General features: G+C 39.6%; 1 protein-coding gene across 1 annotated transcript in view; it reads left to right on the top strand.

Annotated features, from left to right (window-relative positions):
* Positions 1 to 16,463, top strand: part of LOC309561467 (cadherin-related family member 3-like) — an 84,205-nt gene that overhangs the window by 14,294 nt on the left and 53,448 nt on the right. The window contains exons 3-4 of the mRNA XM_082265405.1: positions 9,664 to 9,829; positions 11,574 to 11,662. Of these exons, the coding sequence (XP_082121531.1) occupies positions 9,664 to 9,829; positions 11,574 to 11,662 (255 nt within the window). The remainder of the gene's footprint in view (positions 1 to 9,663; positions 9,830 to 11,573; positions 11,663 to 16,463) is intronic.

The raw sequence follows: 16,463 nt of genomic DNA, 5'->3' as shown, positions 1-16,463 counted from the left end.
CCTTTACACAAATACAGTACAAAGCTGACTTGCTAGCACCAGAGCAGTGGCAGCAGCCCACAGTCTCTATGATCTCTCACAGCAGTCTGTACTCACAAAGAGTTCTTTGAAAGTTGGTTGCCTTCTTCCAACATTAATGCAACACCTTTTCCCTGTGATACCAGACTAGTGCTTCAGATGACAGCCCCCAATCAGTTCTCTGCAACTCACCCACATTAGGCCTCAGCACCTCTCAAGCACATGGCAGGGTAGCCTAAGGGTGCAAGTAACCCCCCATAGTCTGTGTTCTTCTCCTACAGGGAAAGACCTAGAAGCTCTGCGTCTCAGAGTATTAATGCAGACTTCCAGCAGCCCTCTGGGCCACCCTCCCAGGGATTGGCCAGGGCTGTATAAATATTCATGCTGTCCATTTGCCTTGCTTTACACCTACTGTATATTCCAGAGAGATCCACAGTTCTTTAGAAAGCAGAGAGAGCACTCAAACCTACAGCAAGTGAAACCCTACAGACCAGATTAATCAACATGGTTTCACTGATTACAGTGAGCAACGCTAAATTTATCTAACAACAAAATAGCAGCTTTACTGAATACAGTGAGCCAGAACTAAATTTATCTTATCCTAGCACCTATCTAGCAGGACGGAAACATTGGATTCTAAAGTGTAAGGTATTAACTGTAATATAATTATAATCGTATAAGAGGTGTTTGTATATTACCACTCTTATTGTTTCATTTTTGCAGATCGGACTATGGCTACTTTTTTGTGTTTCTTTCATGCTACAAGAAGATTAAATAAAACACTTACATTAAAATATCCTGTAAAGAGTGGTACAGTGCCTTGAAAAAGTATTCATACCTCTTGAAATTTTCCACATTTTGTCATGTTACAACCAAAAACGTAAATGTATTCTATTGGGATTTTATTTGATCGACCAACACAAAGTGGCACATAAAACAATAAAACAACTATGTACCTGCGCTGCTTATGTGTAAACACCTCAAAATATATGTGATTATATAAAGTGCTAGTGCAAAATTATACTGAGTGCAGCCTTAAAAAAAAACTATATGTATATTACACAAGTACACACAATAAATATCAGTTATGAATACCATATATGAAAATACCACATAAAAAAACTTGTGCAAATAAAAAACTTATAAATACAAATATGTATAGTCCATGATAATGTTAAAGTGAAAAAAAGTCTCTGTGCTTAATTTAAGTGCTTCGTGCTCCAATAATATTAAAAAGTGCTCGTGCTCAATCCAGGTGAAGTGGTGCTCCCCTCTCAGCTCCCCACTCACCAGAAGTTGGATGAAAAAACGCCTTATCAATAGATAAAATGGAGTAGATCCCTCACTGGATCGCCAACAGGAACAAGGTACCGCACCACAAGCCTCTCACTCTATCTCCAGGTTATGTTCTCACGATTCATAAAAAGAAAGGGCCATCATGGTACAGTATATCAGACTTGTTTATTATCACGCAAAACCAAATAACACTTACACTGTACAGGAAAAATTATCGCCTTGTGCAAACCCGCGGGACGCCAAACAAATGGCCGTGCGTTCCACCCGCGTAACCGGAAGCCGGAAGCCGGAAGTGGTTGCAGCCGGAAGTGATGTATTACGTATTCGGACGGCTTGACGCGTTTCGCTCCGCCAATCAGAGCGTTCTCAAAAGCAAAGGCGTCACGAATACGTAGTACTATATATAACGGTATCAATAATGCAACATTGTAAACACCTGAGGCGGACCGGAAGTCAATCGCCGCCATCTTTGGACTCCCTTTACAATGGGCTGCCTATCAATCTCCATTATGGTGCACCCGGAAGTGCTATTGTGCCCCAAAAATGTATGAATATATGCAGCATATGAAGTAAAAGGCCACATACCATCATCAATATATTGTTATAATAATAAACTAATTTGGATCTATGGCGACCCCTCAGTAATATGATATTTAACCGATCGAATTCCGGTATACCTTGATGGTTGCCCTGTTTATGTGTATACACAAAAAAGACCTAACATATTATATACATATACATTAGTATGCTGAAAACCATATACCCTATAATTTCTCACCATATTACAGCATACTGTCATCTATAAATACAATATAAATTTCATATTAAAAAACACAGTTGATAATAAAATATTTTATAAAATAAACAGATGATTATGAAAATAAATATAGAAATTAAAAATCATTTATAAAACAATTTATATCTAAATCTACATTTAAACCTGTCGGCACCATACTCTTAAGCTGCTGTATCCACCAAGTTTCATTTTGGGATACAGCCCTCTTCATGTGTGTACCCCTCCAATGTGGGCTGATTCTGTCTATTCCACAAAAAGTAAGCTTGGATGGATCCTTATTGTGGAATATCCTAAAATGGTTAGATAAATTATGTTTACGAAACCCCTTTTTTATATTGCTAACGTGTTCTCTGAGGCGTACTCTTAGTTCTTTTGTAGTGCGGCCTACATACTGTAGGCCACATTCGCACTGTAGTAAGTATGTCACGTGTGTATTGTAGCATGAGATAAATTGCTTTATCTCATATTTCTTTTTAGTAGTCCATGAAACAAAGTTATTTATACTCCTACGTTTGTCCTTACGGCACGTTGTACAAGCCACGCATCGCCCACATTTAAAAAACCCTGTTTTATCTAAAAAAGTTCCCAATTTTTTAGGAGGGTTGGGGATGCTCTTCACAATCTTATCTTTTAGGACTGGTGGTCTTCTGTAGATAAATTTAGGTTTACTAGGTAACATTTGTTTAAAAACCGGATCTCTCAACAAAATGTCCCAGTGTTTTCTTATACTCCTCTCAACCTGTTTATATTGCTGGTTAAACTCTGTGCAAAACGCAATGTCAAACTTTCTGTTGTTATCTTTATTTCTAGGTTTATCACTCAATAATACTTTTCTTTCCAGACCTCCCACTTGTTTTTTTACTTTATCTAAATTACCTCTCTTATATCCCTTTTCTTCAAACCTTTTCATTAAAATTTCTGCTTGTTCATTGAAGTCACTATCTCTATCACAATTTCTTTTAATCCTCAGCAGTTGGCCTTTCGGTACTGCTGAGATCCATTTTGGGTGGTGTCCGCTATTAGTGGGGATGTAACTATTACGATCTGTACTCTTAAAATATGTTTTAGTAAAAAGATTGTCACCATTTTTAAAAATTGTAAGGTCCAAATAATTTACTTCTTGTGTGTTAAAACTTTCCGTAAAACTAATCCCATACTTATTGTTATTTATTACAGACATAAAATCCATAAAAGAATTCTTAGACCCCTCCCATATGATAAAAATGTCGTCGATGTATCTAACATACATCTTGAGGGGGTTGTGGGGTCGTTTAAAAATTGTTTCCGACTCCCATTTACTCATAAATAAGTTAGCTACCGTGGGGGCATACTTAGCCCCCATGGCGACACCCTTTGTTTGGTTAAAATATTGCCCTTCATGCCAAAAATAGTTGTTTTGCATAGCCATATTTAAAACCTCTAATATAAAATCAATCTGCTCACGTGGGATTTTATTTTCCGATTTAAGGGCCCACTCTACAGCTTTGCTAGCATCTTTTTGCTTAATGTTAGTATAAAGAGAGTTGACGTCTATGCTAGCTAAAATGGTATTCTCTGACACTTTCATATTGGTTATACGGTTGATTAAATCTTTGCTGTCTTTCAAATAGGCTGGGCATTTTTGTGCTAATGGTTGGAGATAATAGTCTACATATTCTCCTAACCTGGAGTATAAGGAATCCACTCCATTAATAATAGGGCGCCCCGGTGGGTTGGTAGTGCTTTTATGTATTTTTGGATTTTGGTATATGATGGGTTTCTTGGGGTGGTCTGGTACTAAGTATCTGGCCTCTTTCTTATTCAAGATACCCTCTTTTTGTGCCTTCTTAACTTTCTTTATTAACATTGCTTTTAATTTCTTTACTGGGTCACCTTTGAGTTTCATGTATGTTTCCTTGTCCTCGACTAATCGATTAAGTTCTGCAATATAATGGTCCTTATCCATTACTACAATCCCCCCCCCCCTTATCAGCTGGTCTGATGATAATATCATTCGCTTTCTCGAGTTTTTTTATACTCTGCTTAATTTCTTTACTGCCTTTTATTGGGTGTATTGAAATATTTTCCAAATCCTGTTCAACCATCATTTTAAATACTTCTAAACATTGATTCCTGGTATTTTTGGGATTAAATGTAGATTTATTTCTTAAACCACTATGAATAAATATATCATCTGTTAAAGAGCTTGTGGCTGGTTTGTTAAAAAAATGCTTTTTAATATTTAAAATTCTCACAAACTTATGCAGGTCAATAAAAGTTTTAAATTTGTTTATTTGCTTCGGTGGTGCATATTTTAATCCTCTATCTAAAATTTTAAGTTCATCCTCATTAAAAACCTTTTTACTTAAATTAAAAATTCCCGCGCCTATGCATCTCTTTTCCTTTTTCTTCTGTCCTCCCCGGCATCCTCTCTTCTTGCCTCTCCTCCTTGTGGGGGGTATGCATTGTGGGCCCTGTGAGGACCTCCTCCTTGCTGGGGATATGTGTTGTTGTATCCTCTGTAAGGACCTCCTCCTTGTTGGGGATATGTATTGTTGTGCCCCCTGTATGGGCCTCTGTATGGGCCTCTCGGTCTCCAAAAGTTCTGACCTCTTGGGGGACCCCAAAATTGGCCTCTTCCTCGGGGACCACCTCGTCCTCTCCCTGGTGGTCTTCCTTGTCCCTGATCCCAAAAATCCCCTCTATAAGGGGGTCTATAATAGTAATCCTCTGGTCTTTGTTCATAATGATGTTCTCTTGGGGCAGGACTTACAGGGGAGATGGGGTCATATCTATTATGTGTTGGAACATTATATCTTGGAGATTGTTGATATGGGGTATCATTTGTTGTGTCCCTTAATGGGGTTAGCGGGTTACTTTCAGGAGTTCTAGTGGGAGTTGTAGAGGGAAAGGTAAACGTGACCTCCCTCTCAGGTGTAGTCTCTCGAGATTCTATATTTGTAACTGACTCATCCTCTTGCCATTTGTACACATTTCCCTGTTTATAATCATTACAGTCTCTATGAAACTTCTTAATCTTTTTCTTTTGTGTGTCTTTATCTAGTTTTGCAATATATTCCTGGATATTTTTCATTTTGTCCTTGTATTCTATATTCTCCAGAAAGGGGTCTAGTATCTCTTTTAAACCTTTCACTTTATTTTCTAGCATTTCTAATTTAGTCTTTCTCCTTGAAATAATCAGACCTAGGAGTTTTTGTTCGCAGCCATTGAAAAAATTATACCAGCTGTCTTCCAATTCTTTGGTTTCTAGGCCATCATTTGGGGCCACATCCCACCTTAGTCTCCTAGGTGTGATACCTTCTTTTAAATATTGACTCAAGGTGGTGATGTCCCACCAGGATCTAATTTGTTTGTCCAAAGTACTGCGCAGCTGTTTAAGACTGACACAAAGTGGCACATAATTGTGAAATAGAAGAAAAATTATAAATAGTAATTTTTTTTACAAATAAATATGTGAAAAGTGTGGTGTGCAATTTGTTATCAGCCATCTTTACTCTGATACCCCTAACTAAAATCTAGTGGAACCAATTGCCTTCAGAAGTCACCTAATTAGCAAATCGAGTCCACCTGTGTGTAATTTAATCTCAGTATAAATACAGATGTTCTGTGAAGTCCTCAGAGGTTTGTTAGAGAATCTTAGTGAACAAACAGAATCATGAAGGCCAATAAGCACACTAGACAGGTCAGGGATAAAGTTGTGGAGAAGTTTAAAGCAGGGTTAGGTTATACAAAAAATATCTCACAGAGCCCTGTTCAATCCATCATCCAAAAATGGAAAGAGTATGGCACAACTGCAAACCTACCAAGACATGGCCATCCACCTAAACTGACAGGCCAGGGAAGCAGAGCAATAATCAGAGAAGCAGCTAAGAGGCCCATGGTAACTCTCTCCACAAATCTGGCCTTTATGGAAGAGTGGCAAGAAGAAATCCATTGTCGAAAAAAAACCCATAAGAAGTCCCATTTTCAGTTTGCGTGAAGACATGGGTTGCACACAGCAAACATGTGGAAGAAGGTGATCTGGTCAGATGAGACCAAAATTAAACTTATTTGCCTAAAAGCAAAATGCTATGTGGTGCAGAAAACTAACACTGCACATCAACCTGAACACACCATCCCCACTGTGAAGCATGGTGGTGGCAGCAGGGATGTTTTTCTTTAGCAGGGACAGGGAAGCTGGTCAGAGTTGATGGGAAGGTGGATGGAGCCAAATGCAGGACAATCATAGAAGAAAACCTGTTAAAGTCTGCAAATACAAATGCATGCCACACTTTTCACATATTTACGGTATTTGTAAAAAGAAACGTGAAAATAATTTATCATTTTCCTTCCACTTCACAATTATGTGCCACTTTGTGTTGGTCTATCACATAAAATCCCAATAAAATACATTTACGTTTTTGGTTGTAACATGACAAAATGTGGAAAATTTCAAGGGGTATGAATACAGGCACTGTATAAGACATTTATGCGGTATCTCAAAAAAACTAGAGCTGACAGGAAAAAAGTGTGCCATTATTTTTTATATACCCAGAAACTGGTCTAACTAGGCTTTGTACTACAAAGTTATCATTGGTAGGTCTAAAGAAGATTGTAAATCAGATACTAGAACATTTCAGAATATATCTGCACAAATATTTAAACCCAACAACAAAAATTCAAATTGCCACTAAACTGTACCATCTATTTATTGCTCTCAGCCTCCTACAAATCCCCAAATTAAATTTTTTTTTTTGCTGCTGAGTAGGGATGATCGAATGGTTCGGGTCGACCATCGGTTCGACCCGAACATTGGGTGTTCGAAATTAGGTCGAATTCCAAACTTTTTGCGGTAAAAGTTCGGAATTCGGCCACCAGAACCGCCCAAAATGCAATGGGACAGGAACTGGGCTTTAAAAGCCTGTGATTGGCCCAGAAACATCAGTAAAAGCCGATTGGTGGGACTATGGGGTCCAGAGGCCAATCAGGAGTGAATACGCCCCCCATACGCCCCCCAGTATATAACATAGCCCCGCCAAACCTCTAGCACTGTAATAGAGAGGCTGTCATTTTGCAATTATTAGTGTGAGGAAAGGGATATGCAGTGTAGTTAGGGTACTATATACCACTACTGTATAGTTAGATTCAATAATCTAGTTTTTGTAGGGAAAGTTTTAAGTGTCAGGGTGACCGTAGTGTAGTTTAGGGTGAACTAACTCTGCAATTCCAGGGTGACCAAACTCTTCCATGTCAGGGTGACCCCACTATGCAGATTCTGGGTTAGGGGTATACATATATGCATATATATATATTATATATATATATGTGTGTATATATATATATATATATATATGTATATATACACACACATACATATATATATATATATATATATATATACACACACACACACACACACACACACATACACACATATATTATATATATATATATATATACCCCTATACAGAAGTTCAGATGTCATGCCTGCCTCCAAAGACGCCCAAAAAAACGCCCAATAAACGCCTGAAACAAAAACGCCCAGGTGTGAAAGGAGGGTAACACCATCCCTGCGCTACTGAAATTCTAAGAAAAATAATCATTTTTTTTTCTGGTTCTGGACATGCTACAGAGCTGAAACTTCACAGGTACACTTTTTAGACCCCCCAGACACTAAATACAAAGAAATCTAATTTTTATTTTCAATAATTTTTTCAATAATTGGCTCTCTATCAAAAACGACAATTTTTAAGAACTTTTTTTTTGTGATTCATAGTCCCTGGGGCATGACCCAGAACCCTAGGCACTTTTTAGGGGCATTTATTGGGTTTTAGGGCTTCAAAATGGTGTTTTTTGATTCCAGAAGTTCGGGTCCCATTGATTTCAATGGGGTTCTGGAATCTGAACCGAACTTTTGGGAAATTTGGGTGTTCTGGCCGAACCAAACTTTTCAAAAGTCCGATCATCACTACTGAGAACTGACTTTCTATTAGAGGGTGGCTACATTCATTGCCTATTAACCTATTGTATGTAGGAAAATAGCCACCCTCTCTTGCTTGCTCCAGTGATGGACTATGTGATTTGTAGTGTCCATAGAGCTCATTCAAAAAAACTGAAGTAAAGAGGGAAAGGAGAGGTTCAGGTGGACGTTACAAGGAGACAGAAAAATACACTAAGAAACAATTTCATAAAAGATAAATTACATGGTCATTAAGTAGAGAATGCATATAATTTTTGGAGAATATGGATGTTATTTGGTGTGACTTCAATATATTGCAAACTACTAGTCCTTGGGTGTGGTGGCTGCATTTGTTTCATTCTGTCAGGCTAAGTACATTTACTGCAAGTACAAAATGTACTTGTTGTACCTGTCAGAAATGTTGAAAAGAGGAAAATAGATGTTTGTAGTCCAAATCAGAAGAGCACCCTAGGGGGACAATGCTGCTACTCCTTACAGTGAATAATCACAAAGTGTACTACTGACAGGCTCTCCAGGTGAAAATAAAGCAAAGAAAGCCTGAAAAATAAAACCAATGCAGCCACCACATCTATGGATTGGTAAGCTGCAATATATATAAATATATTCTATTTTTATTTTTTGGGCAATACACTTCAGATTAAAGTCATGCCGTTTGTCTGCCTGCCTGTACTATGCAAAGCAGATATACTGTAGGAAAAGATAAATCAACTGAGCTGTGTGTCAGGTTATGGTAGAATACAAATGCATAACAGTTTTGAATGGAGATTGATTTCTATTACTATGGCATGCAGAACTCACAGGCAAGCCTGCCTTTTGCTCGTATTAAAGCACCCTCCCTCCCTCCCTCCCATTAAAAAATTGCCTATGCTCAGAAAAATAAATTTAGGGAAACTTGTTGCAAACGAAATGACTAAATGTGTGGCTAGAAGAGGGGTGCATTACATCACCTCCATTTCCACACTGTAACATAGCTATGTACGTAAAAATGTGTATTCTCTCATACAAACATTTTCATACCTTTAGTAACCCCCCCCTGTTTGATATGAGACTAGCATGCACAATAAATTGATGATCGCTTGTCCGATTTTCTCATCATGTGTACTTTATTTGCTTTAATGTGCTTTTTATACACATTGATGTGCTTTATGTGCTTTAATAGAAAGAGAGAAGGAAGGTGTAAACTGGTAAGTTGTGCAGGAAACAGAAGGGTTGCAGCACTACAGACAATGGACAGATGTCTCTCCACCATTCTTTCTTGGGGGTGACTTTCGCCTCTCTGGCTAGGCTTTGAGATTATATGTGAAAGGCTGTTGTGGATCATTGCACTTTGAGCATTATAATTGCTCTTTGCACTGTCATATTGAATAAACCTGATAGAGCAATCTCTATAGTTTCCCTTTAGGTCCCATTTCGAAACATTATAGAATGACCTTATTTAAAGGAATTAAATTCAAGCTGAATGGCTATTCAAGGGAGATCTAGTTATGCCGAGTATACAGGATGAAATTATATATGAAGGGACATGCATTATCTTAATTATATTAATCTACATAATTTGGCTTTGACTCATGTTTGGCTTAATCCTTCTATCTAGCTAATAACAACAAATGAGCCCAAGCTGAACTTTGAAGCTGTGCCATTGTATACTCTGCAAATCCTGGTGGAGGACAGCAAAAAAACGACGGCCACACAGTCCATTGTTATCGAAATTACCCATGTCAACAAGGCTCCAGTCTTTACCGGAACACTGGCCAGACAAGGTAATACAGGGATGGATTTTTTCAGCTGTTTGTGGGAGCACAATGGTATGGCTTGGACATAATTGTGTGTTGCTAATTAAAAAATCCAGTCGTCATTCCTAAAGTTTACCCATAGGCCAGTAGGCAAAGTAACTTAAAATAAAGTTCACTTTATAAAATGCAGAAAAAGCATCCTTGCAGTCCCTGTGCTCTTCTGCTACGCCACGTAAGTCAAAACTTTTAAAGGACTGTGGACGTTCCCCTTTACCTTCACCCTTATGTAACAAGACTTGGACCTGGTGTTTTGGAACAACATACTCAAAGAGGTGCTGGGAACTTTAAGATATGTGCGTGTAGTCAAATGAAAGAAAACTTCAAACATCTCCATAGCTCTAGCGAGGTAGGCTTGACAGACCAAACAAAACAAAAAAAAATCCAAGCTCAACTTATCAACCAGCCTGCTAACCATTTTGAATTGTCCTGTCTAACAGTATATGTTAAAAACAGGGCTTTCTTTTGCACACATTTGAAAATACATGCGTAAGCCACGGAGCCACGTCAAGGCACCCCAATATTTTCTGTAGTCCTAACTCTAAATTTTCAGAGCCCCCACAGTGGAAGCACATGCATTATAATAGAAAGATAGAGGGCAGGTGAGCCTGGAGGGAGCCCACCCCACCCTAAATGCACATGGGCGCACCAGACACCCAGTATATAGCACAATGGCAACAAGGGCGCTAGTATGTCCCCTCGCCAGTATTTCAACAGTGCAAACAAATGGCCACTGCCCCCACCTATAAATGGTTTTTGCAGCAAGGAGCACATGGAAGGGCAACGCATGTAAAACAAAAGCAAAGAAAATTCCCAGCTCAACTTACCAGCCTGCAACCAACCGAATTGATATGTCTAACAATATGCGTTAAAAATAGGGGTTTAGAAAGAATTTCTAAAAAAAATAGGGATTTAGTTTGCACACATTTGAAAATACATGTGCAATGTACAGAGCCCCATCATGGCACCCAATATTTTCTGTAGTCTTAACTCGAAATTTCTAAATATTGGGTGGCCTTGACGGGGCTCTGTAGCTTACAAATAGTAAACTGAAAATGCATTTTTTCACTTTTATGTCCATTTGTCAGATAAATATAATAAAAACTGTATTTATTAAAATGTGTCAGCAAATAGAAACTTTATAATTCCCTAATAAACAATGTAAAGGTAGACAAATTAAAAATATATTGTCAAGTTAACTGATGCATACTGACACTGCTAAATACATTCTATTGTAGACATGAAGGCTTCAATGACCTATGGTCCAGAAGGCCTTACAATAAAACTATAACACGCATATTTAGAAAAATGCTATGTTTAGTGAAAACTGTATTTTAAATAAAGATCCTTAGAGGCGGAGCTATAGACAGCTGAAGTCCCATGCAAATCTCATCTTATCAAGTACAATTCGATCTAGGCTCTACTACTTTCTACTTCCTAAACCTCCCTTTTGTTTCATGCGATGAGTGGTCTTATGACCAACAAGGAGGTTTAGGATGCAGGAGAGGGCAAAGCCACAGTTGCCATATACTGTACAAGAACATGTGAGATTCCCATATCACTTTAGCTGCTTCTACTTCCGGATCCACTGATCATTCTGACATGTACTTTCCATTGTAGGTAACCTCTGCAAATGCATTGGTAATATGCTCAGTTTGACTAGGAAATCTTCAGCAGTAGAGTAAATAATCACTGTGAACTTTTTTCCCATTAGACGCTGAGCTGTATATAGCTGAAAACACTGCTGTTTCCACAGTCATTTACAAAGTGGCAGCCAAGGACCCAGATAATGATGTGCTGCAGGTAATAATCACGGCAGTTGTAAAGCATTTTGCGATGGCGCTACTTGACACAATTCCGATGAGTTTTCCTCGGAATCGCTTACTGGCAAAACCTTGACACTGGAGTCATTTGTTACAGTAATAAGTCAGAATTTCTTTTACTTGTCTGTATGTAATGACCTTTAGTGGAGATTATAGTTTTTCCTTCATATAAAACAAATGCACTTTGTGAACTCCATGCTACTGTATTATTTTATTTTTAATAATGCCAGCATAGAACAGAGAGGTGCCAAGATAAATTGTTGCCTATGATACCCTGGACCTGGTTCACTAAAAGTTTCTCTTTCGTATCGTCTTAAACGGAAACTATTTTTTCAGTTTTTGGTTTTTAGTTTTTTATATTTTTTACAAGTTTTGCTGGGTCATATTTTCATAATCACAGTCACAAGGTGAGTCAGCTCTCATTATAGCAAATCATGTATTCATTATTCATGTAAATTATTACTGTGGAGTGTGCAAAAACAAATTAATTACAGGATAAGCCTGTAAAAAAAATAATAGGGGAGCTAGCCATTACATATTCCATTCAAAGCTCTAATACTGGAAAAATAGTTCCAAAAGTCGGCATCCCTTCTGGGAGCCCAGGATGATGTTGTCTACTGGAAACATTGTGCCGCACGACCTGTAGGTAAGTAAACACAGATTTACATTTCCTGGCCAATTTTTACACCCATAAATCTCATTTACTGCTGATGCACACTTCTCCACATATCACCACTGCATGTGCATGTTTCATAACTAACTGCCACTGCACCCGTGCACTTCTTCACTGACAGCCACTGCAACCACACACCTCCACTGACAGCCACTGCGCCCACACACCTCCACTGACAGCCACTTCTCCCACACCCCTTCACTGACAGCCACTGCAACCACACACCTTCACTGACAGCCACTTCTCCCACACACCTTCACTGACAGCCACTGCACCCACACACCTTCACTGACAGACACTTCTCCCACACACCTTCACTGACAGCCACTGCACCCACACACCTTCACTGACAGCCACTTCTCCCACACACCTTCACTGACAGCCACTGCACCCACACACCTTCACTGACAGCCACTTATCCCACACACCTTCACTGACAGCCACTGCACCCACACACCTCCACTGACAGCCACTGCACCCACACACCTCCACTGACAGCCACTGCACCCACACACCTCCACTGACAGCCACTGCACCCACACACCTCCACTGACAGCCACTGCAACCACACACCTCCACTGACAGCCACTGCACCCACACACCTCCACTGACAGCCACTGCACCCACACACCTCCACTGACAGCCGCTGCACCCACACACCTCTACTGACAGCCACTACACTTACACACCTCTACTGACAGCCACTGCATCCACACATCTTCACTTACAGCCACTGCATCCACACACCTCTACTCACAGGCACTGCACCTGCACACTTACATTGACAGCCGCTGCACCCGCACACCTCTACTGACAGCCACTGCACCTGCACACATCTACTGGCAGCCACTGCACCCGTACACCTACATTAACAGCCACTGCACCCACACACCTCTTCTGACAGCCACTGCACCCACACGCCTCTACTGACAGCCACTGCACCCACACGCCTCTACTGACAGCCACTGCACCTACACACCTCTACTGACAGCCACTGCACCTACACACCTCTACTGACAGCCACTGCACCGGCACACATCCTCTCACAACCACTGCTCCCACACTTATCTACTGACAGCCACTGCACTGGCACACATCCTTTCACAGCCACTGCACCTACAAATCTTTATGGACAGCCACTGCACCTGCACACCTCTACTGACAGCCATTGCACCCACACACATCTACTGACAGCCACTGCATCTGCACACCTCTACTGAAAACCACTGCACCCACACACAGCTACTGACAGTACCTGCATATCGCTAGTGACAGCCACTGCATTCACACACTTCTACTGACAGCCAATGCACCCCCACACCTCCATTGACAACCAATGCACCCCAATAACTCAACTGATAGCCACTGCACCTGCACACCTTTACTGAAGCCACTGCATCCACACACCTGTAGTGACAGTCACTGCACCCACACACATCTACTGACAGCAACTGCACCTACACACCTCTATGGACAGCCACTGCATCCACACACCTCTACTGACAGCCACTGCACCCACACACCTCTACTGACAGCCACTGCTCCCACGTACCTCTACTGACAGCCACTGCGCCCACGTACCTCTACTGACAGCCACTGCACCCACACAGCTCCACTGACAGCCACTGGACCCACACACCTCTACTGACAGCCACTACACCCACACACCTCTACTGACATGTACCTGAAAAACTTACCCGTTTACCACCACTGCACCTGCACACTTTTCGACTAATTACCACTGCACCCCCACTTCTCTGCTGATGGCCAATGCACCTTTCCTTCAGTCTTCCACTGCTCTATTCAGTAGCTCTATATCTTCCTCTATCACCAAGCAGCACATTTGATGGAGACAGATGAAGGAGATCTGAGATGGAAGAGAAGAAGATGCACCAAATAAGAGAAAGGAGAGCATGTATACAAGTATCATGGGTTTGCTCTGAGTGCTACTAAATACCAAAGAAACTGATATAGAAAGTATCTTCTATACAAGAGATGCTTCTTCGGAGGCTGGTTGCTCGCGTGATACCTGTTTCTATTCTACTGCAATTTTTGATGACGTACCCTTTTATTTTTCATTTTCATAAAACAAGGAATTAAAACCAGAAAAAATAATGTTATAATATAATGTATAGCAAGCTTTTAAGAGACTCAGCCCACTAGAACTCCACATGTGTCATGAATAAGACTTTTAAATGGACTGTGCCTTTAATACATTGAATGAAAGGTTCACCTTTGTTTGAGGATCTTAGTAAATAAAAGATTTTAGTTCTATGATGACGTACAGCATAGTCCAGTACAAATGCTGCCAGCTAAACTACCGTATGTTCCAACTTACTTTCCCGTTGGTGGAACCTTTGTCTTTAATATGGTCATCACACATTAATACTTATAGCAAACAACAACAGGTTACTAAGAAACACTCACAATGTCAACTGCGAGGCAGCCGATGGTGTCAGTTATCCATAGAGATTATTACTCTTTTATGTCATTAAAGTGCTTTTTAGTGTACAAATATCACTTAATGTTTGTTTGTATACCTTGTTTTTGCTATATAAAAACTGTTTAAAAAATGATACTCAACTACAGGAAATTAGAAAGTAATATTCCAGGCAAGCAGCCTAACCCAATGTAAATGTGGAGCTATAATGCAATATTTATTGTTCTCAATCATTTAAAAGCTGTCCAACTCTATCCCACAGTGTTAAAGCTACTAAAGCTACAAAAGTCAACCAATACTTATTGATTGCTGGTGTTAATCAATTAAATTATTTAAAGTGTATGCAACCCCTAACAATGATTTTTTTTTATTTGCTTCCTTTTCATCTGCTCAATATATCTTCTTTTTTTTTTTTTTTTTTTTTAAAGGTAAGTTTTTTATTGTGCATTCAAAAAGATTGAACATAACATTTTTGCAAGTGTAAAATAAGGAAAAAAAGAAAACTGTCACAATGGAAAAAAACAAAAAAACAAGCAAACATTGCATAAATGTCATCATATCATGTATATAATGTCCATTCCCCACACGTGGACCATGGGCTAAAGCACAGTTTCTCAACCTTTTTTCAGTCAAGGTATCCTTTAAAAATTATGAACAGTCTCAAGCACTCTTTAAAAATTAAAGACAGTCTTGAGGCACCCCAGTCCAAAATGTAAAAACGTTTCTAATACTTTTGTATAACACAGGAGTACATGTAGGACACCCAACGTTAGAGGTGATTTTTTCTTTCAAAGCAAAGACAGTTTTGCAAACTGGTACTGACTAGTATTCCAATGTATCTCTTCTCCTTCAATTTTTCTCCATCACTCAGCTAAGGTGCCCTCAAGAAGGTTGTAATGGTGCACAATGAAATCCTGGGGCTTTGTGTAACAGGCAGCTTTATTCACATGCCAACTTGGCATGCCAACTTTATTCACATGCCACATGCCAAACTATACAATTTTGGGGCAATTTTTAGGCATTCTGCCATGGCATTCCTGAAGAAACCTCAAGGCACCCCAGGGTGCCTGGGTACCCTGGTTGAAAAAGGCTGGGCTAAAGGACCAAATATACTATACATATTCTTCTACAAGTGTAAAGTGAATATCGTCAGCAAAACATTGTATACAAGTACAACAGTCCAGAAAAATTAAAAGGAAAAATAGCAAGACATGTTTCATTCTTAAGCATTGCTGTAAGGACTAGGTGGTACAGTGTGATCAGAAGTAACCCACATATCCTATATCTTATGAAATTTACGAGGGCATCCTCTAGCTTCATATGTTAGTTTGTATAGGGGGAGTGCATGATTAACAAGAGTAAACCAAAAGGCTATAGTTGGGGAGCTGAGGATTCCAAATGTAAAGTTATAGATTTTTTTGGCATAGAATAAAACTAGGTGTAAAAAGAGTGGATAGTTTTTAGAGAGAGACTCATCATCAATATAACCCAAAGCCACCTTAAATGGTTACAAATATTGGGTATAAGAGAGATTGAGCTGATAAAGGCGGTGACTTCTGACCAAAACGCTCTAATCGATGGGCATTCCCAAACCATATGGTAAAACGTGCCATCCACTGCTGAGCATCTGGGGCATGTAGCAGAAGGTATCTTATTTAGTTGAAAAAG

The sequence above is a fragment of the Pelophylax lessonae genome (assembly GCF_965119305.1).
Source record: "Pelophylax lessonae genome assembly, chromosome: 8".
Taxonomy (NCBI): Eukaryota; Metazoa; Chordata; class Amphibia; order Anura; family Ranidae; genus Pelophylax; species Pelophylax lessonae.
This window is presented reverse-complemented; position numbering and strand designations above follow the sequence as displayed.